At 59.8% G+C, this 25736-nt stretch overlaps 3 protein-coding genes across 12 annotated transcripts; all 3 read right to left on the bottom strand.

Moving 5' to 3' along the window:
* Positions 1 to 216: 216 nt before the first annotated feature.
* On the bottom strand, positions 217 to 10226 carry PBXIP1 (PBX homeobox interacting protein 1). 4 transcript variants are annotated; one of them, XM_019711866.3, is made up of 10 exons: positions 10109 to 10226; positions 7774 to 7860; positions 6057 to 6183; positions 5741 to 5805; positions 5503 to 5668; positions 3887 to 4120; positions 3424 to 3506; positions 3192 to 3323; positions 1355 to 2568; positions 217 to 868 (listed from the first exon to the last, which is right to left on the bottom strand). In XM_019711866.3, the coding sequence occupies exons 2-10, from the start codon at positions 7822 to 7824 to the stop codon at positions 787 to 789; spliced, it is 2154 nt and encodes a 717-aa protein (XP_019567425.3). In that variant the 5' UTR covers positions 7825 to 7860; positions 10109 to 10226; the 3' UTR covers positions 217 to 786. The 4 variants fall into 4 exon arrangements, with proteins under 4 accessions (XP_019567425.3, XP_074174602.2, XP_019567427.3 ...); XM_074318501.2 differs by having other exon boundaries at positions 6057 to 6466; positions 10109 to 10145; XM_019711868.3 differs by having other exon boundaries at positions 592 to 868; positions 3463 to 3506.
* A 762-nt stretch (positions 10227 to 10988) lies between these two features.
* On the bottom strand, positions 10989 to 15078 carry PYGO2 (pygopus family PHD finger 2). 2 transcript variants are annotated; one of them, XR_002135853.3, is made up of 4 exons: positions 14787 to 15065; positions 14309 to 14358; positions 11987 to 13713; positions 10989 to 11888 (listed from the first exon to the last, which is right to left on the bottom strand). XR_002135853.3 is itself a non-coding variant. In XM_019711873.3 (3 exons), the coding sequence occupies exons 1-3, from the start codon at positions 14887 to 14889 to the stop codon at positions 12646 to 12648; spliced, it is 1221 nt and encodes a 406-aa protein (XP_019567432.1). In that variant the 5' UTR covers positions 14890 to 15078; the 3' UTR covers positions 10989 to 12645. The 2 variants fall into 2 exon arrangements, 1 of the variants encoding a protein (XP_019567432.1); XM_019711873.3 differs by having other exon boundaries at positions 10989 to 13713; positions 14787 to 15078.
* Positions 15079 to 15524: 446 nt separating this feature from the next.
* On the bottom strand, positions 15525 to 25614 carry SHC1 (SHC adaptor protein 1). Of its 6 annotated transcripts, none has more exons than XM_074318663.2 (13): positions 25464 to 25614; positions 21998 to 22165; positions 21394 to 21464; positions 20818 to 20881; positions 20549 to 20668; positions 20098 to 20151; positions 19865 to 19916; positions 19576 to 19702; positions 18619 to 18817; positions 18462 to 18531; positions 18248 to 18379; positions 17852 to 18090; positions 15525 to 17106 (listed from the first exon to the last, which is right to left on the bottom strand). In XM_074318663.2, exons 2-13 carry the CDS (start codon positions 22160 to 22162, stop codon positions 16978 to 16980), a joined length of 1422 nt encoding a protein of 473 aa, XP_074174764.1. In that variant the 5' UTR covers positions 22163 to 22165; positions 25464 to 25614; the 3' UTR covers positions 15525 to 16977. The 6 variants fall into 6 exon arrangements, with proteins under 6 accessions (XP_074174764.1, XP_019567431.1, XP_074174763.2 ...); XM_019711872.3 differs by having other exon boundaries at positions 18248 to 18382; XM_074318662.2 differs by lacking the exon at positions 25464 to 25614 and adding an exon at positions 24106 to 24260 and having other exon boundaries at positions 18248 to 18382.
* Between the last annotated feature and the right edge of the window lie 122 nt (positions 25615 to 25736).

Raw genomic sequence — 25736 nt, forward strand, 5'->3', positions numbered from 1 at the left:
CTGATTCCAAAACCCACACTCATTTTTTCTACGTCTCCCAGGGGTGCAGGCAAGGCAGCTGTAAGCAGAGGGGTGTTCCAGCCCAGAGGGCCTGAAGGTGCTGGAGGGGCAGAGGAGGAGAACAGAGTATGTGGGAGAAGGTGACAGTGCCAGGGCCGAGGGAGGGGGGCAGTGCCTGTGCTTAGAAACCAGCCCAAGTGACAGCTCCATCCAATGTCACAGCTCCAACAACAGCATTTTATTGGATTGGAGTCTACAGTTCAAACGGGGAGGGGAGGTGAGGCCACGTGAGAAGCTGGGGTGAAAAGGGGACTTCACCCCCTGGGGACAGCTGCTTCCAAATCTAACAAAACCCCAGGGAAAGACCTCATGCTGGGCCTCCAGCCAGCAACTCTCAAACCCCAGGGGGCACCCCAGGAGCACGGGTGGTGTGTCTTCCAGGACCCACGCTGGGGCAGCACACACAGGAGGAAAGCTCTTTGGCTTCAGAATCACAATGTCATCCCCCCACCCCAGCTCACCCCCCAAAAAGCGCCAGGCTCCTCCCCCATCCCCTTTCCCATTGGAGCAACACAATCAGACTGCCAGGGGTCGAGGCCTAGGGCCCTGAGCATTTGCATATATTTGCATAGACAGCAAGGCAGGCTCAGCTCAGGCCTTTTTCTAGCCAAAGTGACAGTGCAGGGCTGGGTAATTTCACTCTCCTGTGAAGGACATCCAAGGACACCAACCAGGCCAGGAGAGATGGCAGTGTAACAGTCCCCAGGGGTTAGATAACAGCCGGGCTCAGCCCCTGAGGTGGTGGCTGTGCTCCTCCCTGGGCCCCACAACTCTGGGACTCCGAAAGTGTTTGTCCTTCTTCTGAGACCTGTGAGGAGACATGGGGCGGGGGCATGAAGGAGCCTTCAGAGGACAATGCCATGTGATGAGAAGGGGCTCTCTGAGGAGAGGGGACCCTCTTTCTCCTAAGGCAGCCACCTCCACTCATATTGGGAGCCAGGCCTGGTCTCCCAGGATGAAGCCCCCGCCTGGGCGGCAGGAAGGTGGGAACTGAGTGCTGTGGGGGATGGGCGGGTACATGTCTGGGATATGACAACTGGGGAGGAAAAATGCCCCCAGCCCAAAGGGGACTCCCCAGGACCACTGGGCGGTGAGCAAGGGCAGCTTCCTGCCCTCAAGGGAAGATAGAAAAATACACTGATGCCTTCTCTAAGGGAAGCCAGTGGGGGAATAAAGTGGAGATAAGGCCTCAATCGGAAGCCCTGGACTCAGGGCTCTTGCTAATTCACACACACGCCCCACCTCCCGCAGCCTCCTCTGTCCCACAGGACCCCACGCCCCCACAACTGCCCACCTCTTCTTCAGTGCTTTGTCTCCAAAGAAGTGGCTGAAGATGAACTCCTCAAAGTCATCCACCTCATCATCATCACCTGTCTGTTGCACTGCCACCTCCTCCAGGCTGTCTTCCAAGGCGTCCACAAAGTCCCGGAAGCGGAGGCGGTCGTGGCGGAAGACTCCATCCTCACCAAAGTAAGCAGGTGAGAGGGGTAGCTCCTCGGTCAGCTGCCTGGCCCAGGGCAGCCGTGCCAGGTACGTCCTCAGCAGAGAGGCCAGCTCCTGTTGTCGCACTGGGGCCAGCTCCATGCCAAACAAGGCCAGGCCCTCCTGCCGGGCACACTCATGCACGCCCGAGCAGCCCTGGGGTACCCGGTACTTGTGTCTTGACAGCTCTGCCCACAGTGGCAGGGGATCATGCCTGTCTTTAGCCCCTTCCTTCCACTGAGGGTGCTTCTGCCTTTCTCCAAAGGAGTGGGGGCTCCCACTTTTTCTGCGGGCATCCTTGGGGCCCTGTCGCTTACCATCCTTCTTGCCGCCCCATTCCTCCACCTTTGGCTTGCCCTCCTTCCTATCCTCCTCACCCCCCCAGCTCTTCTTCCTTTCCCAGCCAGATTCCTCCTTTTTGTGCTTCCAGTGCTCAGCCTTCCGGTTCCCCTGCCCATCCCGCCACTTTCCCTTTCCACTCCGTTCTCTGGGACTCTGAAAGGGAGGCTCCTGATGCCAGGCCTCTGAGGCATTGGCAGGGACCCCAGGGTGCTGGCCCCAGTTCTCCAGGCTCTGCAGCTTCTGGGCCAGCCTGTGGCCCAACTCAGCCAGGCCAGCACGAGCTGGGTCTCCTCGGCCTGCATCCCTCAAGCTGTGCTCCAGATCCTGCCGCACAGACCCCAGCAGCTGCCGCTGCCTCTCCAGCTCTTGCCTTAATGCCTGGGCCTCAGTCTCTAGCCGTTCCTTCTGCTCCAGGAAGCCAGTGCCTGGCTCCTGCCCACTGGGGTCTTGCCCCTTGGTGATCTTGCCACCCTGCGGGCCTTTGCCCCAGTTGAGGCACACCCCGTCTGTGTCCCGGGCACAGTCAGCCTCCAGCCCCTGAAGCCGGGCCCGCAGCTGCTGCAGCTCTGACTCCAGGGCCCGCTGGGAGGCCTCGCGCTGCTGCAGGGCCCCACGGAGCTGGGCATTCTCCTCCTCTAGTCCTTTGGGCTGGTGCATCAGGCTCTGAAGCTCTTCCTTCTGGGCCTGGAATGGAGGTAGCGATGGAGGGCACCACAGAAGAGTCCTTTCAGGATGGGCCTAGTGCCTTCTAGCTCAGTTCCATTCAGGTACAGTGAGCAGGTGGTCCAAGCCCCTTTTATGGCCTGGGACACTCAGAGGACTTGCTTCTCATCCTCCTCCCCATCTACAACCTGCACCAGACCCTGGGGTCCCCAAATTCCATCACAAGCCTCCATGTCCTTACATAAACACACACTTCTGCGATTCACCTAAGGATAGCCAATATGTGGCACTCGTGGCCTTGGTTCCACCTCCCACGCCCGGAACAGACATTACCAGTCGATCACAGCACTTCTTTCCCATTGAGCCTTGACACTGTCTTCAAATCCTTCCCCACACAATGCTCCATGCAGACCATACCAATCAATCAGAGGTGGCATGTCACATGAAACCGGTATGTCAGCCCTGGCCTGAACCTTAGCATGAGGGATATGAGTAGAGAACTAGGAAGATGACCTGACTATAGTGGGAAAGGCAGAGGGTCGAGGCGTGTGGGTAAACAGGAAACTTCTTTTGGGGGAGGATACCAGGACAGACCCCTGACCTAGGGCAGGCCGGCCTAGCCCACCCCTCCTGCTAATGCCCACCTGCAGCTGGGCCTGCAGCAGCCGGATATCCTGGTTCTCCTTGGCCAGCTTGTCTAGCAGAAAGGCCATGTTCTGCAAGCTGGGGACACCGTCCGGGGGCTCTGAGGCCTGCAGCTGCTGCCTTAGCCCATCCTAAGGGCAAAGGAACCAGTTACCCCACCCTGCCCCACAGCCCAGGCAGCCCCGACCTCCCCCACCCGGCCCACACACTAAAGGATATGCTCACACGTACCTGTCCATCCCCCAAAGCACCCAGCATCTCAGTACCCACCCCAGCATCTGGAAAGACCTGCAGTTCCACTTCCTCCATGGGCCCTGTAGGAAAGTGACGTCCTGAAACTGGCCCCGAGACGCACAGAGCCCACTCCGCCAGCCCCCGCCCCCGCCCTCCCCATGCACAATCACCCTCCTGCCCTGGGCCCACCCATGGCTGAGAGGTCCAGCCAGGTTAAGGGCCACGGGTTACCCTGAACAGCTGACAAGGTGTAACTGAACAATAAATGCACAACTCCAGCCTCCCTACTTCTGACCTAGAGAGCCGGCCCCATCAGCCTCCCTCAGGCTGGGAGGGGACAGCCAGGAACCAGCCAGGGCCCTCCCCACTCACTGCTCGCCACCTGAGGCCATCAGAGGGGTGGAGTGAGGTAAAGGGCAGGAGGGCAGAGGTTCAACCCCAGCGGGGAGGCACCACTCACCGGAGACGAGGAGGACCCCCAGGCCCAGCAGAACCAGGGCCCCGAGGAGACACATGTTGAGGGAGATGCCCAGCTCCCCGCCCACCCCCTCGCCTGCGGCCTGGTGCTCCACACCCAGGGGCACCGCAGGCTGAGGGGCGCTGGGCTCCCGGCCCCGCCGCCTCCGCAGACCCTCCACGTCCACGTCGGTGTCATCCCCACTGCTCGTGCAGTGGGCCTCCTCCCTGCTCCAAGCTGGAGGAAGGGGTGGGGACACGGCAGTGAGGCAACTGGAAGGATGGGATGTAGGGATAGAGGGGACAGGGAGGTCCCCAGCCCTGACTGCAGAGACGGGCACCTGGAGACCCTGCCCACATCTGCCTGGTCGTCGGTGACCGCCCTGCCACCCCCAGTCCTTTCAGCCTGCAAACTACAAGGGCAGCTTGCATCCTAAAAGCACCCTCCTTCCTCCCACGTGTGCCTGACATCAAGCGCCTGCTGTCCGTCCATCTTCCGGGTCCGTCCTAATTCAGGCCGCTCCTGCTCAGTTCCTCCCTGGCTCTGCCCCGGCCTAAAGGTGGCGGTCTCCTGGCACCACTTCTGTCCCTGCTCGCCTCACTGTGCAGTCACCCACACCGCTGATGGCGCAGGAAGCCCTCATCTGTAGCACCTGACCTGTCCTCCCTACAGCTCCAGGCCTGGACGTCTGCCTGCCCACCGGTCACTCCTACCTGGGTGTCCCGCGGGACCAAGCACTCAATGCACGGCCCTCCAAACTGCTTCTCTTCTGGTGTTGCCCCAGTTCAGGGAAAGGCACACTGCTGTCAGGGAGCCAGCCTATGCCCTCGCCTCACACCCACACATCTCGACACTTGATCACCTCGACATCACACGCTTTGATCTGCCTTAGTCAGGTCGTCACGGGCTCTGCCTGACCACTGCTGTTGCCTCCTAAATGGTCCCCGGCCCCGGGCTCCTCCTCCACCTGTCACCATTCAATTTCTCTGCCACAAGCCTTGGATATGGCCTCCTTAGCACAGGACAGCGGCCCCCAGCCCTTTGCGGATGCTGCAGCCTCAGCCTGGAATGTTCTCTGCCTCCTACTCTTTGCTGCAGGCTCCACTCAACTGTCACCTCCATTGTGAACCCTTCTGCAGCCATCCCTGCCTCTCCTTTCTCCTCAGCCTGTCCCTGACCGGACCACCCTCCCCGCCTGTGGAGCACCTTACTTACACCTCCTTTTGCACCCCTCATGGTCTGACTCTCATTTTGCATCTGTGCTGTGCCCCTTACATTGGTCTTACATTGACCAATCCGCCCTCCCGCCTCCCCCAGGCCCAGAGCTAACACATGGCAGGGACTCAGGGAAGGAGAGCTGACTCCTGAGAGAGGTCCCCTCGCAGAGAGGAAAGTCAACCAGACCTGGGCCCTGCTACTTACCAGCTGTGTGACCTTGGTCAAGTCACTTAACCTCTCTGAGCCTCAGTGTCCTGGGGAGGTGGTAAGGATTCGCTGATATAACTTAAGGAAGCACCTGAGTCGTAGGGCCTGGACCAAAGCTGTGCTCAGGAGCGACAGCTAATCCCATTCCCGTACCTTCTAGAAGGACAGCATCAAAGGGAGATGAGGACTCTCACCTGCTTTGGGAGACAAGGGCAGGCTCTGGGGGGGGCTCTGATCCTTCAGGTCTCGAGTGTCCGGTCCCAGGTCTGCCACCACAAGGCTCTCCTCCAAGTCTCCCTGGGCCACGGTGTCTCTTGGGCCAGGGGACTCCATACCAAGACCATCATTTTCCAGGACACCCTGATACAGACACAGTGTGAGCAGCTCCTGGCCCACCCCACTTCCTCCCCTTCCCCAAGTGAAGGTCCTCACCTTGGCCTCAGTCTCTTCCGGCAGAGTGGGACCAGATGGGAAGCTTTCACTCTGGAAAAGGGTCTCTGTGATGGGAGAAAAGGGCCAGGAAAACCTCTGCTGCCCCCAACTGAACTCCCAACACACCCTCGGGCTCCTGCGGCCCTACTGGGTTGAAAGGGGCAGGAAGAAGCCAGGATGGAATGAGGGAAGAAGGTCTTAAACCGAGGTTAACGTGGGAAGTAAGACTAACCAACCTCCCTCGCCCTGAGGAAACTGGGAACCCCCAGAACATGGAGGACAGATGGCTGCACCCCAGCCTCAGCAAGGCCGTTACCTTCTCCATCCAAAGTCCCAGCTAATTCTCCACCATCTGCCTTGGAGGGGCTCGGAGGGGCCTGGGGAGCTCTCTCAGGTTCTGGGTCCATCCTGGGTTCTGGGCCCAGGGTCTCCACAGACAGGCTCTGGGGGAGGTCGGGGCACAAGCAGGAGTGTCCAGAGCAAGGAAAACAGGACAAAACCAGGAACATGGGGTGCTCTGCCAGGGTCCCTGGGACCAGCCACACTGCTCAGGGAGCCCAACCCACGTGTCACAAAAATAGAATAATTCAGTAGTGAGCGGATCCAAGGCAGGGGGCTGGGGGTGGGGGGTGGTCCTGGCTGGCACTGCAGCATCTCAGCTTGACGTTGCCTTTGGCCCTTCCCCAACCTCACTTCCTCTCTGAGGAACTTTCAGAGGCCAAGATTCTGTTAAACGAAGAAGCACCGCTGGACCCCTGGAGGAACCGGCCCCCACCAGACGCTGGTTAGATAGAGCCTGGGTCTCGCTCCTTCCAAGGGCATCAGCACTTCCCTCGCTCCCCACAAGTGACCAACCCAGTTGTTGGTTGGAAGGTGGGAGGGTGGCAAGAGAACAAAGTCCCCCAGGTACCGAGGGGCGACAGTCACGTTCCCCAGTCTTCCCTCACAACGGGCCACCCCCATCACTTAGACCTTCCAAGCTTTCCAGGCCTTCCCCACGCCCCACATGCAGCTTCCCCAGGACCTGCTCGCAGAAGCCCAGGCCACCACGGCCTGTGCCCCACGGTGCTCTGGGCTGGCTGCTCGGGCTCAGCCCCTCCTGCCTCCGAGCAGGCCCACCGCCTGCGCGGCCCGTCCATGGCTCCCTCCACCCCTCCCAGAATAACTCCTGACCTTAGCGTGTTTCTTTACAATTTTCAAGTCACTTTTTTCTCATAGCCACCTCTACAAGGTAACAATCACAAACCCCCGTTTGCAGGGGAGGACATCGAGGGGACATGCCCAGCTGTCAACAAAGGCACCCCAGGGCCCTGGCTGAGAGCACGGTGTCTGTCCTCTGCCACAAGCCTCCAGGGCACCCAAACTCTGCATCTCCTCCCCTCCTGGCAGTTAGAACGCACCAAGCCCCTGGGGCTTGGCTTCCTTGACAAACTCCAGCCACTCAGTCCCCCGTGTGCCTTTCAGTGGCTTTGGGAGCACATGGCCTGCGGGGTTCCTGCCCCACCAATGACCACCTGGACAGCAAAGCGCTCTCTCCCAGTCCCCACCCAGCCCTCGCAGTGGCCTCACCCTCTGCCCAGGGCAGTGAGTGTCCTGCCCACCTCCCCCCCCACTCAAAGCCTTTCAGTGAGTTCCCTGAGCCAGGCAGGCCCTTCAGGCCTCATCCAGAGGTTCCTGGGCTCTGCCCCCAATCTCACTCCAACTCTCTGACCCATGTCGTCACCTCATCCAATGGGTCCCCTCTTAGTCTCCCCCAACAGCTTTCCTATTGTTGCCTCAGCCCCTCTGCTCATGCTGATCTCCCACCAGAATTTCTTCCCAGCCTCTCACAGCTTATCCTAGTTGCACCCTTCTTCCCGGGCATGGTCCAAGTCCCAGCGCCTGATCTCCTTCCCCTGCCACTAGAGTGCCTCTCACAGGTAGCAGGAGGTGATACAGGTGACCATCAGGACCAGGGAGGGGACAGAACCACAAAGCATCCCAGCCCTGCAAGAATCCCGTTTCCGTGTGGTTCCTAGGCCTGTGTTTCCCACCTCTGAGCCAGCGAGCACCCAGCTATTGTCCGAGTCTGGGCAGAAGGCCATAGTTGCTGAGGTCCCCGAGGCTGCTACAGCTGCCACCTGCAGAGAAAAGCTCCCTTCAGGACCCCAGCTCCCTTCAGGGGAGTCAGGGTGCAGAGAGCAGCCTTGGCTGGGTTCCAAGGGCTGGGCAGAAGCTTCCAGAATCAGCCTGGTTCCAGTTCTTGTGACCCTAACACCTCAACTCTTCTGGGCAGTATTTGCCTTGCAAATCAGAACCTGCTGACAGCCACAGAGAGGTCTGCCTCTCCCAGGGGCCAACAGGGCCTTGGGAAACTGAACTGACCTTGAAAGGTCGATGAAGCAGACACTGGAAAGGCTTTGGGGAATAACTGGCCAACTCCCTCATGCTATGATCAGGGCAGATGAAGGCCAGAAAGGCGGCGGCTCTGACTTGCAAAAATGAACAGCTGAGAGGAAGAGCGAGGAAAATAGCACAGCCCTCCCTTCACTGCCCCCCAGGCTTCCCCATAATCACTACCTCCTCCCCCAGGGCTGAAGAGAAGACTCCAGGACCACCTTCAGCCCTAAGTCTCTCACCCACCGTGTCCTTTGTCTGGTCGAGTTCAGGGGTTCTCAATGCTGGCTGCACACGGAGTCACCTCACATCCTGATTCGAAGGGTCAGTGTCCGGCTCAGGCACGGGTCTTTTTAAAAACCTCCCAGGTGACTCCCACGCGCAGCCAGGGTTGAGACCACTAGCGCAGCTTAGGTCCATCTCCTGTCACTCTCACCCTCCATTCTCAGTTCTGTTCCCTTCTTAGTTATCCCGAGTCTCGTCTTAGGGAACGTGAAGGTGACTGGGAAAAGGGCTTTAGCGCAACTATCATGTATAAAGACTTGACAGTTTGCAAAGCTTGGACAACAATCAGCGCTGAGGTCCTGTCCCTGCTGATCTGCTCTGACCTGACAGGGTGGGGCTGAGAAGTCCCTCCAGTTCCAAAGCCTGACACAAAGCAGGGGAAGAAGAGAGGGACCTACCCCTTCCTCCAAGGCTCAGACTGTCCCCTCAGGCGGGCAGCTGACAAGGTGTCCCCAGAGACTTAGACTGTGAGCCTTCAGAGGAGGTGAAATAATTCCTAACTGAGGGGCTAGAAGACTAACAAGTGGGAGAGGACTCCGTAAGGAAACCCTGGGAGAGGGAAGTGAGGCTGGGGGAGACGGACGGCAGAGCTCCCTGGGAAGCCACACGCTATGTCCCTTCCGTGTGAGTGGGTATAAGGCCTGCACAGGGCCCTAATAACCTCCCGTGGCCCTTCAAGGTCCACGCCCAGGACGAGGGAAGGACCCTCACAGTGGCTTCCCCTGTGCCCGTGGCTCCCAGACACACACCCATCGCACAAGGACACAGGAGAATGGCTCCAGTGACTCCCCACACCAAGTCCGACAGGACGCCCTGACCAGCTCCCACAGGCATCCACAGAGCCATGGCGGTGCACCTCTCAGGCCCCTCCCCCTGTTCAGTCATCATCTCCCCATCCCCAGTTGCTGCGTGTGACTGTTAACAGGTGGTGGCAGGAAGGAAGTGGCAGCAGCTTGGGCTGAAGTCCCTGTTTATCCCTGGCTGTGTACAGCCTGCTCAGGTCCTTCAGAACCAGGCACCATGGCAACCAGGGTGATGTAAGACGCACTGTCTCCATGGAAACCCGCAAGGGTATTTGGGTCAACAAGACAAACACTTCTGAGACCCAAACAGGAGCCAGTCTGGAACCCCTGCACTCAGGGTTCTAAGTCCTGGTATCTCTCGCTTGGGTGGGTTCACCCAAGATTCCTAAATACACTGTCCCCCCCCCAGTCCTCCCAAGCCAACATCTCACTACCTTATTAGGAAGTTCCTTCTGCTGTCTAATCTCTACCCTTCCCTGCTGTGTTTTCAGATCTTTTTTATCATCCACCTCTTGGAAGAAAACCTACCTCCACTCCCTCCCCCACTCCTCCCCTGTTTCATTCAGGCAGGATTCAACAAAAACATCCTTTAAGGAGTCAGAGACTTCTGCTAGTTCTAAAAGACAGCTAAAGGGGGAGCTCTCCCACCCGGTACAAAGCTGGGAAGTCTGGTCTGGCTAATATCAAGCCCTCTAAGAGTTATTACCCCAAACCTCTAAAGTAAAGGACCTAGGGCCACAAGCACTTGCTTGGGGCCGCCCATGGTGGCCCTTTCCCAGGCCCAGCAGTGACAGCAGCTCTGTAGATGGCCCGCGGGGCCCAACCCTTCGAGTTCCGCCCTTCCTCTCCCGTCACCCTCCGTCCCATAGCAGATCTGCGGGCCTCCGCCCCGCCAGGGCATTACCTGACCCAGCGCTTGCTTCAGTCTTCAGCTGAACTTGTGGCTGTCTCCCCTAGTTCCCAGCCCCCGAAAGGAGCGGAGTCACGTGCCAGGGACTGACCAATGGGAAGTCAACTTCCCTGAAGGGGCGGAAACTTTTGGCCAATAAGAGCCGGAGTTGAGAGCCAGGGGAGGGGAAGGGGAACCTGCTAACACCCTTAAACCTGGACTTACCTCCCAGCGGGAGACTGGGGCTCCAGTAAACTGAATTTTGGGTGACCCCTCCTTTCTTAGTGTCTAGTTTCTAGAGGGAAGACCCCAAACTGAAAGGCAAAGGGTGACATCTCCCGAGACACAGGGACACAGGTCAGATTGGTCCCGGGATAGACAGAGACAGCTGCAGGCTGGGGGAGGAGAAAGCAGCAAATTGTGGGTTGGAAATAGCCCTCCTGCCACCCTGCCCACCCTGCTCCAGTGCCATCGTCTAAGGATGCCACTGATACTTCTTTAAAAAGGGAGGGGAAGGGTCTGAAAAGTATCCCCAAATGACATCTGCGGGGCCAGGGGCAGCCCCTTCCCCCACCCGTGGAGATACACTTGAGCCCTAATCCAAGCAACTGGGGGTTGGTTGGTGGGCGCTAAACCCAGAACCACTAACTTGGCACTTGTCTCCCCCAGGCCTTGGAGCCAAAGCTCCCTCTTGGCTCCAGGCCCAGCTCAGGAATGTGCTCAGAAAAGAAACTTTCTCACAGCGGGGACATGGGAGGGTGGGGCCCAGGCCCAGGCCCAGCAGCTAGAACCCGGGTCAGCTCAAGGGCCGACCTCTCTACATTCCCACTAAGAGGGACAGGGGACAGCGACTCACTCCAACCGTTGTGCACATGAACAGCAAGGAGTCCTTGTCTGGATTTTCAAGTCATTTTATTAATCCAACCGTACAAAAGAGCCCCCCCGCCCCACCACATCTCTGCCAACCCCACTTTTTTCCAAAGAGCAGTGGCATGGCGTGCGGGACTGAGCAGACCTCCCCCAGGAGCCACTTTACAAAATGCCCAGATGAGGGAGGCATCTCAGAAACAGCAACAGATGAAAGGGGGTAAACAGAACCACTAACACAACACAAAGTGGGACAGTGGGGGGTTGCCCTCTCTGTTTCAGAGTGGGCGGACACCGAGAGAGAAGCCCAGAGCCCCTACGCTCCCTTCTCTCACAGTCCAAGGCTGCTGGCTCCGCCTGGGCAGGCAGGTGAGTTCTGCAGTCGCCCAGGGTCCAGGGACCACCGACTCCAGGCCTGCCTGCCCCACCCCATTGAGGAATGTGTGCATGAGATGTAGGGGGAGCAGCTGTGAGAGGCTCCCGGTCAAGCCCCAGGCCCATCTCTGGCAGCCCATGCTTTACAAATCAAATCAAACCAATAAAGCCCAGTGCAGGACTCTGGCTGAGAGGAGAACTGCTAGCTCACCAGGCCCGAGAAGGTAAAAAGAACAGCACGGAGAGAGAGAGAAGCAAAAACACCCGGGCCCGGGGCTGCATTTCAGTACTTCAGCCATGGGGGTCCTGCCGCCTCTGCCACCCACAGGCTGTGACAGGGATCCTTGTTTCGGGAGAAGAAATGAGGTATAAGGGCTCTGCACCCTTTCAAGCTTTCCTTCACTCAAGCCAGGGAGGCGGGGTTAGAGTAAGGGCGCCAGAAGGTAAAGACCAGCGCAGAGAACCATGTGCAACAGACGGCGAGGGGCACAAGAGTCCAGGCTTCCAGGACTGTCCAAACTTCAAATACTCTGGTCTGTCAGACCATATATCCCTATTTTTGGCAAAAATATGGTCATTAGAAAAACAAGAGAGGCTGAGAAAGGACCAGTAACTTTGGTACGAGGGAAATATGTCCCGACAGCATCTTACCTACTGTCTGGAAGCCCCAAATCACCAAGAACCGGCCACGGCCAACTCGCCCGCTTCTTCAAGCTATTTGGTTCTCTGAGAGGGGGGGAGTTGAGCAGGTCTTGGAGGAGACAAGGGGAGGGTAGGAAAAGGGGCAAATCCCCTTTTATTCCCTAAAGCTGTTTCCCAGAGCCCATGGAAGGGCTACTGCAGGGATGAGAAGAGACCCCCAACTCCTCTCGCCAGAAATCTTTTAACACTTGACTCCAAAAGCTAAGGCTGGAGCTATGGGGCTCGATAGGAGTGTTAGGCACAGGTTTTGGGGGCATCCATCATCTGCAAAGGGGATACCCCTGCCCCCCAGACCTTCCTCCAGCCTCTTTTCTCTTGCAGCCAAACCCTGCGCCTCCAGAGACAGCCACCAAAAAATGGTTCTGCTCAGCAGCGCTTTGGTTTCCCGGATCTCTCTAGATCTCGACGCAAAGTTTCCAGAAAAGTGAGCGATCCAGGCTCTTCAGCCTGCCCACCTCAATTCCTCGTATGCCCCCAGGAGCCATTGCGTTTCTGCCCCAGGGGGATGGGAAGCCAGTGGAAACAGGGACCAGGAGCCAGACAGGGAGACGATCACCCTGGAAGAGCAGGGAGGGATGTGTGCGCTTCCCTGGGCCACCTGGCCAGCATCACCCGTCGTTGGCGGCCACCAGCTGCCCCATGCCCTCGCGGATGTACACAGACTGGATCTCCTTGGTCTTGAGGCAGAGGTCACAGGCCCAGACGGCGGAGGCCTCGGTGGTCAGCAGCCCGTAGGCGTTTTCTGTCATGCCTGTGCACTCGCGGTGGAACCACTTCTGGCAGGAGGCCTCACACAGAATGGCGTCCTGGTCATCGTTCACCTCACTGCGGCAGGCACCACAGGGGTACACCAGGCCTGGAGGGGGCTGGGGCCCTGAGCCGCCCCCTGGCTTGCCGGGGGGTGCCAGGCTGTTGGCATCTGGAGTGCCCCCACCCCGCCCGCTGCTGTTCGGGGGGAAACTGGGCTGATTCCCGTTAACAGCAGCGGCCGGGGAGCCAGAGTGGGGCTCCTGGGGGAAAGCAGTGGGAGCTGGTGGATTCAAGGGCTTGCCCCCATCCTCACCGCCAGGGCCGGGAAAGCCAGGGTCCGGACCAGGGAAGGGACTTGTGTTGGGGGGCAGGCTGGGGAGCCCTTGGCCAGGTCTCTGGAGAGGAGAAGGGCCAAAAGGTGCCCCTGGCTGGGCAAAGCGTTGGGGGAGAGAAGGGGGGCCCAGATCCCCTCTGGGAGGTTGTCCCATGGTAGGTGAGATCATGGGGCCAAACCCCCCCACTGGGCCTGGCATCATCTGCCCACCAGGAGGACTAAAGTTTTGACCCAGAGGCTGGTTGAAGGGTTGGCTGGGAAAGTTCATGTTGCCTGGGGGTGGGTAGCCAGGGCCCTGGGGGGGCATGTTGAAAGCAGGACCCATGGGATTGGGAGGGAAAGGGGGAGGCTGTCGACGAAGAGGCTGGGGACCCCCTCCACCCCCAGTGCCGTAGCCTGGGGGCACCTGGCCTGCCATGCCCCCCTGTACACGGAAGCCTCCAAAGGGGACAGGGCTGCCAAGGAACGGAGGGGCTGTGCCCCCCACCTTAGGGGCTCCGAAGTCATCCTCAAAAGGGTTGGAGGCAACCAGGTGGTCCACCATGGGAGTCGGGGGTGGCGCAAACTCCGTCAGATGTGAGTACGCAGGGCCCTAGTGGGGGACAGGTGAGGAAGACAGGGTCATGGCGGGAGGCGCATGCTAGGCCAGGAGAGCAGCAGAAACACAGTCCATCCACACTCTGGAGGCTGGTTCCAGCCAGCTCAGGTCTGAAATCAAGATGGACCTCAGAAAGCAGAGGGTGGAACAGAGAAGCAGAGGGTGGAGCACAGACCTACTGCGAGCCCCAGCTAGGGCACTGCATAACCTCAGGATCCTGACGCAGGCGTTTCACTTGAGGCCTCAGCGTCCTCATCTGTAAACTAGACCACGCCATCTCCCCAAACCGCTAAAGCACTCTAGCACAATCCCAAGCACCCAGAAACGGTAAGCGGTAGGTGTTAAATTACCATCATGAGGGAACCAGACCAGGAAAAATGGGAGAGGCAGATTCTAACCCTGACTGATGAGATAGTTGGTCAAACTGTCTCATTCCCACCCACCACCACCACCAATTTATCATGAAGTTGAAGGAAAGGACCGGAAACAGAGCAAGTGGGACAGCTCTCTCTCCCTGCACCTGACCAAGACACACACATATTGGAGCGACAGAGTGGCTCCCCCTGCCCACCAGCCACCATTCATTCACCTGAGTATTCGACTTCCTTCGCTTCTTTTCTGGGCTCTTCATTTGCAAACCTGGAAGAGCAGCAAAAGGCAGACACAAGTTTCCCTGAGGTTTCCCCAAGCGCCTTCCTCCCAGCGGCGCTCCGGAGGGACGCTTCTAACTTCAGCATCCGCTTGCTTATTTACTTAACAAACACTAACAAAGGTGTAATACGAAGCATAAATTGTAGGGCCACATTCTCAGCGGCCTCTTCCCTCCCGGTGAGACACCCCATCTCTTGACACCCTCAGACTCCCAAGTAGCTCCTGAATTCCACGTGCCCCCAAACCCTAAGGTCCTCAGTCTATGACACTTGCCCCCAACCCCTGCAGGGGTTCAGCCACCCATCCCCTTCAGGCCCCTCGGCCTAAGGCCCCCCGCCTCCCTCCACCCGCCCAGCCTCCCTCCGAGGTCCCCAAGTCCTCCGTCTCTCCAGCCCCAGGCTTCTCGGCGCTCTCACCGGCCTTGCCCTGCTTCCTCCCGGTGCTGGGCGGCGCAGGGGGCGGTGCGGGGCCGCCACCTCCCTCCAGCTTGTCCGGTGGGGGCGGCGCCGAGGCGGCCATGGAGTGGGGGACCCGGGTCAGCGGCGGCGGGGGACGGACGCGCCCAAGGGTCGCATCATCGCCGGGAAAGGGAGTCGGGGGCACCACCCCGAGCGCGGCGAGAGGCAGGCGCCGAGCCCGACTGCCAAATGCGCGCTCGCCCCAGCCTCACCGCCCGCCCTCCCGCCCGCGGCCGCAGCCACCGGAACCGGAACTCGGCTCGGCCGCCACCACAGAGACGGCGGGGGAGGGCGGGGACTGGCCGGGACGCTCTGAGCCCCTCCGGGCCGTACCACTGCACCGCCGCGCAGGGGGCCGTGTCTTACGGGGCGGCGGCGCGCGCCCGCTCCTCCGGGCAGACGGCGGCGGCTGCCTCCGGGCCGGGCCGTACCACCCCGGGCCGACGGGCGTGCCTGTGCGCGCCCAGAGGCTGGCATCGCGGGGCCGCTCGAGATCGGGGTCCCCTCTGCACACGCGAACCTCGCCCCCCGGACAGTGGTCCCGCAGGCGCCGCCCTGCCGCACCCTCCCGGCCACGCACCCCCAGTGGTCGCGCGCGGTCGCCTGCTGGAGCCCGGCCCGAGCGAGGCCAGCTGGTTTCCGCCGCGGAGGCCCCACGGCGAACAATAGGCAGCGACGAGAACTAAGAGGCCGAGGTAGAAGAAATATGGACTTTAATTTTTTTTTCCCTTTGGTATAAGTAAGACCCGTGAGAACACCCAAACTACAAAAATGAGGCGGCGAGGACAGTCAGCTGCCCCTTAGCCACCAGGCCTAGAGACGCGCAGGGCCGGCTGCTCCGTGGCCCCAGGCAGGGACGCAGTCACTGCAGGCTTTAAGTTTCCCCAGCTGCACTTCCGCCTCCTGGCCTCGCGGTCGGAGGCCCACGTGTTTCTGGTCCTGGTTCACTATTGACTTCTCTGCCTTGGGTCCCAGAGAAGATAATGCTGCCGGCCCCAACTGCCTCACAGGCTGGGGTGAGGAAAACGCCAACAGTTGTAAAAGGGCTTTGAAAAGTCAAAGAGGTGATGTATAAATGTAATGGGTTACCATCATTTTGTGCTCAGTAAGCCATGGAAAACACATTAGGAAAGTACATCTACAGCCCTCAAATATATGCATATAAAATAAAAAATAAATGCAGTTCCAAATCTACAGATGGCATGTGGGGATTGTCTACTGCGTTTGAGTCTCGATGCCCGTTCCCCCTCCACAGAATCCACCTGGGAGCGCTAATAGTTGCGGAAACCCAGTCAGTCATCCCCCTGCACCCCAGCAGGGTAGGCAGGGCGGAGGACGCAGGAGGAAGGGCTACACTTTGGCTGTAGAATATAACATGCATGTGACGTGGGAGGGGAGGGGCATAGAAATGTATATACAGACCCCTGGGGTCAGGGGCCCCAGCCAGGAGGCACTGAGCTAAGAAGGGTCCGTCTCCCCCCTGGCCGGGAGGGGGGTTCTGAGGCAACCTCTATGGGTGGCATATGCCCCGAGAGAAGGGACCGCTGCCATCCCTGCCCGTTCTTCCCAACCTAAACTGGAGGAGGCGCTGAGCAAGGAGAGGACAGGGTCCCAGAAGCCAAGGTGTCAGCGCCCCCATCCTTGACCTCAGGGGCCCAAGAACTCTTTGCATAAAATATTTTCAGACCCAGGAGATGGTCAAAGGCACAAAGTTTAAACACTGAGAGGGAGGGTTGTCGAGAGGGGTCTGGGGCACCCTGAGCCCAGGAGTAGACCGAAGGTGTGATTTCTTCTCCCTTCCCTGGAAGGGTGACCAACTGTCACCACAGGACATTTTCTATGAGGCACACTGCCCAGGCCTCGAGCACCCACCTTCTCGGGGAAAGGGGTATCAGGTTGGCACAGGAAAGGCCCTGGGAAGGGGGCCACTCTACGTTAATACTTTGGTGAGGTTTGGGGAGGAGGACTCTACCCCAGGCTCCTGACTCAAACCCTTTCCCTCAGCCGGATGCTGACGGAACCCAGTGTCCACACTACCCCCAGCTGTGGCCCAAGCCCAGGCCCACAGAACACTCCCAAGTGAGGTCCTGACAGTCAGGAAACAGTGGAAGAAGTTGCAGGGTGTCTTCTGGAAAGCACCTGGGACGGGTCACGGTTTCCGCTCCACGGGTTGCTGTAGACACAGTTCGCTGCCCGCAGAGATGATGGGCAAGTGATTGTCCATGTGGTAGCTGATGAGGTGACTGACACTCTCAAAGCGGTGATCCTTTGTCCGAACCTGGGCAGTGGGAAGGGACAGGGGCGATTCAGGTGAAGAGCCCAGTAACACCTCAGCCCCCAAGGCCGAGGAAGCTGAGGAAGGAGAAAAAGATGGCAGGGGTGGGAGGGCCGTCAGCCCTGCTCACTGAGGCTTCTCCAGAGAAGGAAGGAAGAGGCAGCCATGGGAACGGGCAGGCCAGGGACCGGGAGAAGGCAGAGGGGACGTCAGAAGCTATGAAGCTGAGGGCCAGCCACCCCTCCCCTGACCTGGAGGAAGGGACAAGTCTCAGGGGAGGGTACATGGTACAAAATGGATGTGGAAAGGAGGCTGCAGCTTCTATGGAAGAGAGAGCAAAGTTATGGGGGGCACTGGGCTGAGCCCTGAGTCTGCAGGAGGGGGGAGCCCCCGACTCCTCTTACAAGAGGACACCTGGGGTGTCCAGCCTGTGTAGCCATCTGACACTGAGCGTCACAGCCTCTCCAGGATGCTTTCCTCATTTGTCAAAAGAGGGGCTCCAGTGAGATGGTTCCTGGGCATAAAGTGTGGGGATTTATGGGCTGGCCAGGACTGACGGCAACACAGCTCAGCCTCAGGGACGTGAGAAACGAAGGAACCCTCAGCCATTGGACGGGGGACGCCAGGCACCTTAAGATGTAGAGGTGCCTAGCCATGCAAGTCTAGGGAGCAACGAGGGGAGGGTCAGACTGCAAAGGAGGGCACGGCGCCTCCCCTGCTGCCCTGCCCCCAGGCCCCGGCCACTCACCACACCCTCAGGGTCCACCAGCAGCAGGTGCTTGGGCTGCCCGCTCTGCAGGCCGGTGAGCACGTACTGGCCAGGCGTGGTGGCGCTCTCCCGCACCAGGAAGTCCCCATTGAGCCGCAGCAGCGCCTCGGCCTCCCGGCGGCTCAGCTTGCCATGGAACCAGGGCTCCCCCCGCAGCTGCTCGGCCATGGCCGCAGAATGGGGAGGGGGCGGCACCCGAAGGGCATCTTCAAAGGGCTCTGGGGATACAGAGACAGGGCTGGGACAGGCCAATGGTACAACGCGTGCCCAGGACCCAGAACCTCCCGGGCGGGAAGGCCAGGAAGGAAAGAGCAACCAGGCCAGGGGAGGCGGAACCAAGGACGCAGACAGACACAGAAGGGAGGGAGCACTCACTCATGTCAAAGAGGTCTCGGGGCGCACTGCCATTGACAGCAGGGCTGGGGTGCCCGGCCCCAGCCCCAGCGTGCCGGGCCTTGTCCAGGTTCTGGACGTTGACATACGAGGGGTCATCGAAGAGCTCTCTGCCTGCTGAGGGAAGGGAGGCTTCCAGTGACCCCAGCCCTGCCTCCTGCACCCCTGGCTCTGTCCCTCTCAACCCCCTCCCTACCTGGGCAGGGTGGCGGAGGTGGCATCTGCTTACGGCCTTCTGGGTCTCCCCCAACAGGCTGCCCCACAGGCTGAAAGGACAAAAACAGGGTGGGACCAGAGGCCCTCACCAGCCACTCCTACCCCGGGCCTAGCCCACCTCTGTCCAAGCAACTTACCAGCGTTGCTCCCAGGTGGCTGGGGGTCTGGGCACTGGGCGGCGTGGGTCTCGCAGCTCCCGGGGGGGCTCCTTCCCGAAGCCTCATGTCCACCACCCCCCCAAGAGGGGGTTCCTTCCCCGGAAAGTCGTTATAGTACTGATGGTCAGGCGGCTCTTCCTCCTCCTCATCCCAAGCTGAACCATCAAAGCCGGCCATCCTGAGACGGACAGGGGTGAGGAGTGTGGTGCGAGGACGGACGGAGGGAGGGAGGGAGGGACGCAGCGGAACAGTGACCGCGGACTGGGGTTTCCTGTAGGGTCGGCCTGAGGCCAGCTGTGCTACATACACACCACTTCACCCTCCCGGCAACCCCACAAGGTAGGTTATGTCCTTCCCCAGTTTTACACATCAAGAGAACAGGGTCAGAGGTGGAAAGATTGGCCTGAGGTCTCACACGGGAAGGTGGTGCAGCTGAGATGTAAATGCAGGTGTGATTTTAAAGTTCACGACACTGTCGGGGGGGCGGGGGGGGCTCCAGAGCACGTTAGCCTCCTCCAAGGCTCAATGTCTCCGCCCGAGGAAACATGGGGTCTCGGGAAAGAGCCATCAACCCTCACTCAAACTCTAGATGGTTTCTAGGGGCAGGAAAACAAAGACCTGAGGATGGAGAAATGGGCAAGAAAGAGGGACAAGCCGGGCACGGGGCAGCCAGGAATGAGAAGCACGTCTGGCCAGGGCTGGGCTGCAGCGTCAGGCCCCCGACTGCTTTAGGCAAACAGGGAAGAGCGGGCCCTGCGGCAGGCAGAGCCGCCAGTGACTTTCCCGACGGCCACAGGAAACGTAAGAATAGCAGGAAGTGGGAAGCAGGGCACACAGGTTACTTCCTGCCCTGAACCATTCTGAGCCCAAGTGTGGGAACAGCGGACCTACTTTCCCAATTCCGGTCTGGGGCCCACGAGCTTCCTCCGCGCTCACCTGTCATGGGGGGTAACCAGCTTGGGCGGGTTCCTGAGGTACTGTTTGAAGCGCAATTCGAAGGCCTGGCCAATGGTGCTGATGACGTCCTGAGCAAGCCCTTCGGGACACTCCAGGATGTGGCAGGCTGGGGGCACAGCAGAGGCTGTCAGTGAGCTCTGAGGCAGGGTTGCTGGGAGGAGGCATGGACAGGGGCCCTCGTCCTCCTCAGCAGGAGCCCCCGCTCGGCCTGGGGTCCTGCTCACCCGCCTCCCGCCAGCTGGCCCCACCCCGCTCCCTACCGCCTCACCTCTTTGATTCACTGGGTCTTTGGCCACATAGGCGACATACTCGGCTGTGTCCTGGGGAGGACAGTCAGGAGAGGCCAGTTAGCTACCTCGGGTAGCCCCACTCACGCCTCACCCCTCAATCCCAGTGCTTTCCAGATGCAGCCCCCATCCTAGCATGCCCGTTCCGCCAGCCCGTCTTCCCAACCTGCCCCTTACTCTTCTCCCACCATTTTTGCTCTGCCCCTCAACTCACCGGGTCCCCGCCGGATGCAAACGAGATAGATTGCATGTGGTGGTTGGCAATGATCTGAGGGTTAGGGCAGGGGGCGGAGAAGGAAGGGAATGACGCATGTCAGACAGCCTCAGGCTCACCTGAGTGCCCCCCACCCGGCCCAAAACCGGCAGTCCCCACCTCGTCCTTTTGGCTTCTTACCCCACATCCTCCTAATATCCTTTCCTACTGTCCTGCTGCACCCAAGCCCTTTCCTAGACCCTCGCTCTCACAGCCAGGTCCTCGCTTAGCGCCCGACCAATGCTGCTGGGCCCTGCCCAGCCCCCTCACAGCCAGGTCCCTGCTTAGCCCCCCACCAATGCTGCTGGGCCCCTGCCCAGCCCCCTCACAGCCAGGTCCCTGCTTAGCCCCCACCAATGCTGCTGGGCCCCTGCCCAGCCCCCTCACAGCCCGGCCCTGCCCAGCCCACTACCTGTTTGCAGTCTGCGGCCATGAGGTTGAGGCTGCTGGTGGAAACGGTGAGAGTGATTGGCATGCCAGCAAATTTCAGGTTACTCCTCCCCAGAATGGAACTGAGCGGGCGGCTACAGGGCTAAGGAAGGGCCCGAGGGTCTCAGAAACGGGGGGCTCCCAACACCCAGAAACCCCCCCCTCCTGCCTGCGGGCCTTCTCCCCACACTTGCCTTTGCCCAGCCCCTCTGCACCTCCCACAGCACCCCCAACCCCATCGCCCCCGGGTACCTTTCTCCTTTTTGTCGCCCCCTTAGCACCTGGCACAGCCTCACACACCAGACTGATGGCCTCCCTGGGGAAAGAGGGGTGCTCAGACCCAGAGCCGGCCTCCCACTGGGCTGGGGCTGCCACAGGGCTGGGGGAGGGGAAGGCCAGGCCAGACTCCAGGGGCACTCCAGGCTCTTTGTCGTGGTGGATTGAATTAAGGGCCTTTAATATTTGATGACACTGAGAGGCCGCTTCCTGGCTGATTGGGTTAGGGCCTCAATGGGCTGGCCCCACCCCCTCCAGCTACCAAATGTCCCACTCCCTTCCCAAAGGCAGCAGCAACCTTCCATCTACCCCCATTTTCTACTCAACCTCCAGCAGCCAGCTGCCTCTGCCACCTCCCCCCACAACTCCCAAGGCTGGATGAGTAAGAAGGATCCAGGCCAGAGTCGCCACTTTTCATTCAGACTTAAGACTCGCTCCCTTAACTTTCTCTCAGTCCCCGTTACCACCCACAGATAAGCCACCACCAGCACCAGCACCAAGGGACCCACCGGGCTCCCCTTCTGTGCCCCCACCCCTCACCCCTGCACTGACCTGGTGACCTGAGTGCGGGTGTTGAAGTCCAGGGCTCGCATCGACTGCAGGACCTCCACACAGCCCATGTACTGAGGGGAAGGGGGGGTGTCAGCCGCCGCCCCCACCCCTGCCTAAGGGGCCTGGGACTTTTCTCTACATGTCCCTAAGGACAGTGCAGATGAGGTGCTGCCACAGCCCACAGCACACAAGACAACAGGGAATGAGGAGAGAGGGGAAGGGCGAGCTAGCAGGCCATGAGGCATCTGGGAGAAGTGACAGGCAGGGGGGGCGGGAATGGAGTGACATCTCTAGACACGGGGAGGAGACAGGAGGGAACAATCAAGAGTCACTCATCCCAACACTTACTAAAGGTGCTCCATGGGCTGGGCATGTACTAAGCATGGAGGGGTGAGGGTGGGGTGGGGGAGTCACAAGAGGGAAGGGGGGCCCAGGCAGAGCTGGGAGGGAAGGGGCTGCAGAATTGGAGAAGGAGCCAGGCAGGTGTAGGAAACAGGGCACTGCCCTCACGGGAGTCGCTGGGGATGAGCCGGGGACTCCCACACAGCCAGAGTGAGTGCAGGCACTGGGGGGGTCTGGGAGGAAGTGGGAGACGTTCACTCACCCGAACCAAGTAGGAAACCCCGGGTCCCATGACTCTGTCGTTGGGGTGCAGCCAGCCCCGCGTGGGCTTATTGACAAAGCTCCCGTGGCGGGTCCACTCCTCGCCCCCCAGCTGGCCCCCTTCCACCCGAGTCCTGCGCCCGCCGCCGCCACTCAGCTTGTTCATGTCCTGGAGGAGAGGCAGAGGGCCTGAGTCTGGCACGGCTGCCCCTACGATCCCCTCCCCATCCTCGGCCACCCTGCCTGGCTCCCCCTTCGGCCCCGAGCGCCCCCCAGCCGGGTTGGCCAGCTTCAGGTTGCTCATCCGGGGGAAGAAGGAGCACAGGGTAGTGGGACTATCGTCCGCAGGCAGAGGTGGCAGGATGGGCCCCAGGGATGAGGCTGACGGCGAGGGGAGCTCCTCTGGTGGGGTGGACTCTGAAGCCCCCTCCTCCAGCGATGACAGAGACTCATTCCGAAGTGGGTTGTACTTGGGCTTGGGGGGCAGGAGATCCATGGCTGGAGTGAGAGGGAGGCTGCTGCCCAGCCCGGCCCCCCTGCCGGTCAGGGCAAGGGGGCCAGGCAGGGGCATCCCCAGGCCCTTGGCCTGATCGGCCCGTTATGGCCCAGGGATCTCACGGGTTCTGGGGAGGGAGAGGGACCAGTGGCTCTGGATTCTCCAGCTCCTCCAGCTCAGACCCAGACTGTTGCCGGCCCCATCCCCGCCCAGCGTGGAGCTTCTTCTCCGGCTGAGGGAAGAACGGGCTGGACCTAGAGCTGCCTGGCTCCTCCCCAGGGGCGGGGAGCCAATGCGAGAGACCAATCCCGAGGACAGTGCTGACTCACAGGCTTGAGGGATGAGCCCCCACACCACCACTGCCCCCATACAAACAACTAGTAATCTGGGGAGGAGTAAAGTAGGGGTGGGAGGGGAGGACCAAGGAGTGAGAAGGAAAGGAGGAGGGTAAGAGAAGGTCTGGATCAATCCAAACCGGACACAGGCAGGCAAAGGGAGCAGGAAGCTGTGGGAGGGTGGGGGGGAGTGAGGGAGGAAACAGAGGCAGCTGGGGGTGGAAAAGGGAGGGGATCCCTGAGCTCAGCATTTCCCTTCCTGTCCCGCTTGAACACTCAAAAGTCCCCTGTCTCCGGCCCAGGCCACCCCCCACCACTAGCATACAGTGGGGTGGTGGCCCCAGGGAGCCCAAGCCATTAGCGTCGTCTGCCACAACAGCTGTGGACAGGAGCTAAAGAAATGGGGAAAGAAGGAAGTGGTCCCAGGGGGTGCAGAGGGGCCAGGAGGAAGGGCACAGCTGGTGAGGTAAGGGGAATAAAGTCCACCCTGGGTGGTGCAGCAGGGAGAGGAGCTGGAGCACAGGGCAGGCTGGTGGAGTCTTGTTCTCTGTGCGTGGCACCTACTATGCCAAGGAGTGCCGGCCACCAAGCACTCTTCTGCCCGTCCCCCTTAGCAAAGCCGGCTATCAAGGGTAGATGGGGGAGCAGGACTCTTGACACTCAGGTCAGCTCCCTGCACCTCCCAGGTATGTCATGCCCTCCGAAGAGGGTACACGTGTCCACCAGGGAGCACAGTGCCCCTCACACCAGGGGCGCAGCTTGGCTGGAGGTGGGAGAATGAACCAGTTCTCCAAGAGAAGTGGGGGCTACAGACCATGAAGGGAGAAGGGGGCAGAAGATAAATCTGTGCTAAGTACTGGAGAAGGGTGCCAGGGTCCATGCGCTGAGGCTGGACACAGGGCACCGGTCCCAAACCCATTCCTTCCTCCCACAGCTTCCTGCCACAGCTCTGCCGCGGGAGCCATAGAGGAAGTTGGAAAGTGACCAGAAAAGAAGTAAGATACCCAATGCCCACCAGGCTCACCGTCTTTAAATTACTTCAGAAGATAAAAAGATGCCAATAGTCATATGATTATAACAATGAACAATATTAGCACTTAAGACGTGTCCGATACTGTGCTAAGCCCTTTCCCCTCCCCTTCGTCCTCATCAGAGGAGAGCTCTGCCATTCCACCACTCCTGGAAAGGAATTCTAACCCTCCGTTTCCTACAGCTCAGCGCGAGGAAAGGAAAGGATTCAGCCATAACCTCACACCCCCGACACACGCGCGCACACACCAGGATGTCTTCATCTTTAGCGATGGGCGCACGGTAGGAGCCCGCAGGACCCAGAGGCAGGGAATGACCAACAGGTGTGGGCATTTGGAAAAAAAGAAAGAGGAAGTAGGGCTCTTTAAATCTGCATAGAAATGAGATTGCCTCCTGGGAGTCTGGGAGATTGGGTGTGGGGGAGAAGCTGCAAGTGCCTCCTCAGCCCAGCAGGGAGGAGGAGACGAGAGCGGCGGGAAGTCGCAGGAAATGGCGAAAGCCTCAGGAATGTTTCCAGAAGGGAAGGCTGGGCGAGCAGGACCCGAAGGAATGCCCAGACGAGAACTCCGGTGAGGGGGAGGGGAAGAGCCAGAGTGGTGGGGGCTGCGCGGCCCCTTAAAAAAAAAAAATCAAACAGCAAAAAGGTCACTGTTCCTTCCACCCACTCCAAGACACCCTTCTCTGGTGGTAGCAAACTTGCGCTCCTGTCACAAGAAATAAATGGCCCTACTTAAATCCCGCGCGTGGTACAGGTATAAAACAGAACAGCTGTTCCTGGGGTGGGTCAGTTCTGGGCAGGGCAACTCAGGGAGGGGGGCTAGGAATCTGTGAGCAAGTCTGTCTCCCACCCTCGTGCCAAACCCCAAGTCCAGCCCCTTGAAGAAGAAGGTCCACCCTTGGAAGGGGCTGCCTCTAATGTCCCTCCGAGCCAGAGACGGGAACGGGGACTGCCCACCCCACGGAGCCTGCCAGCCCAGGAAAACGGAGCCTAAGGCCCAAAAGAGAAAAAGGACAGGGAAACGTTAGCAAGTGGAGTTTCTGACAAAGCTGAGGCGAAGCCCTGGGTCCCACAAGGATAAACCTCCTGAGGGGGCGTGGTCCCCTAAGACGCGAGCCTCGGAAACTTCTTACTAGGAGGCGAGGCTTCTGGACAATCAGACGTGGATTAAGGAAGGGGCGGGGCTTGTAGGGGGCGGAGCCCCTAGAGAGGCGTGGCTTCACGAACTCGAATACTGTAGCTATTTGAGGGGCAGGGCTTTGCCCTTTTGGAAGATAGGCTTTTTGACAGACAGGAGTTAGCGGAGAATCATCGCGCTGAGGCGGAGTTTCGGGGAATTGGAAGGACTAACGTGGGGTTTCTTGTAGTAGGGCTTGGAAGCATGTCAGGGGGTGGGGCTTCCAGGAAAGCTGGTGACAGGGTGGGGTCAGGGACAATAAATAGAAGACAAGTCGGGGTTCAGGGAGCCCCTGAAGTTGGGAGGTGGGACTTCCGGGGAGGGGGTCTCAGGGGGCGGGACTTATAAATGAAGACCGGAAGTAGGGTCCCGGGAGAGGGGTTCCGGGGTGGAGGAGTGGGTCACCTAGGGAGAAAAAAAGTCCCAACTCACCAGGGCCTCATGGAGTCGCTGCACCGCACCGCGGGCTGATTTGGTTCTGGATCACGCCACTACCTCCTTAGGTCGCTGCTCCAACTTTCTCCCCGGGCCCGGCCTCCCTGGAGAAACTTTATTGCACTCACTTCCGGCCTCGCTAACCCCTGACCCTCTACCTCACAGTCCCTCCTTCACCCGGCCCACTTTCCCGAATCAACCAATGGCAGCGCGAGAAGGCGCACAGAGCAGTGCCAGCCAATAAGAGGCCTATTTTTTACCTAAGCCCGT

The sequence above is a fragment of the Rhinolophus sinicus genome, chromosome 7 (genome assembly GCF_057876585.1).
Source record: "Rhinolophus sinicus isolate RSI-liver-muscle chromosome 7, RSI-T2T, whole genome shotgun sequence".
In the NCBI taxonomy this organism is placed as follows: domain Eukaryota; kingdom Metazoa; phylum Chordata; class Mammalia; order Chiroptera; family Rhinolophidae; genus Rhinolophus; species Rhinolophus sinicus.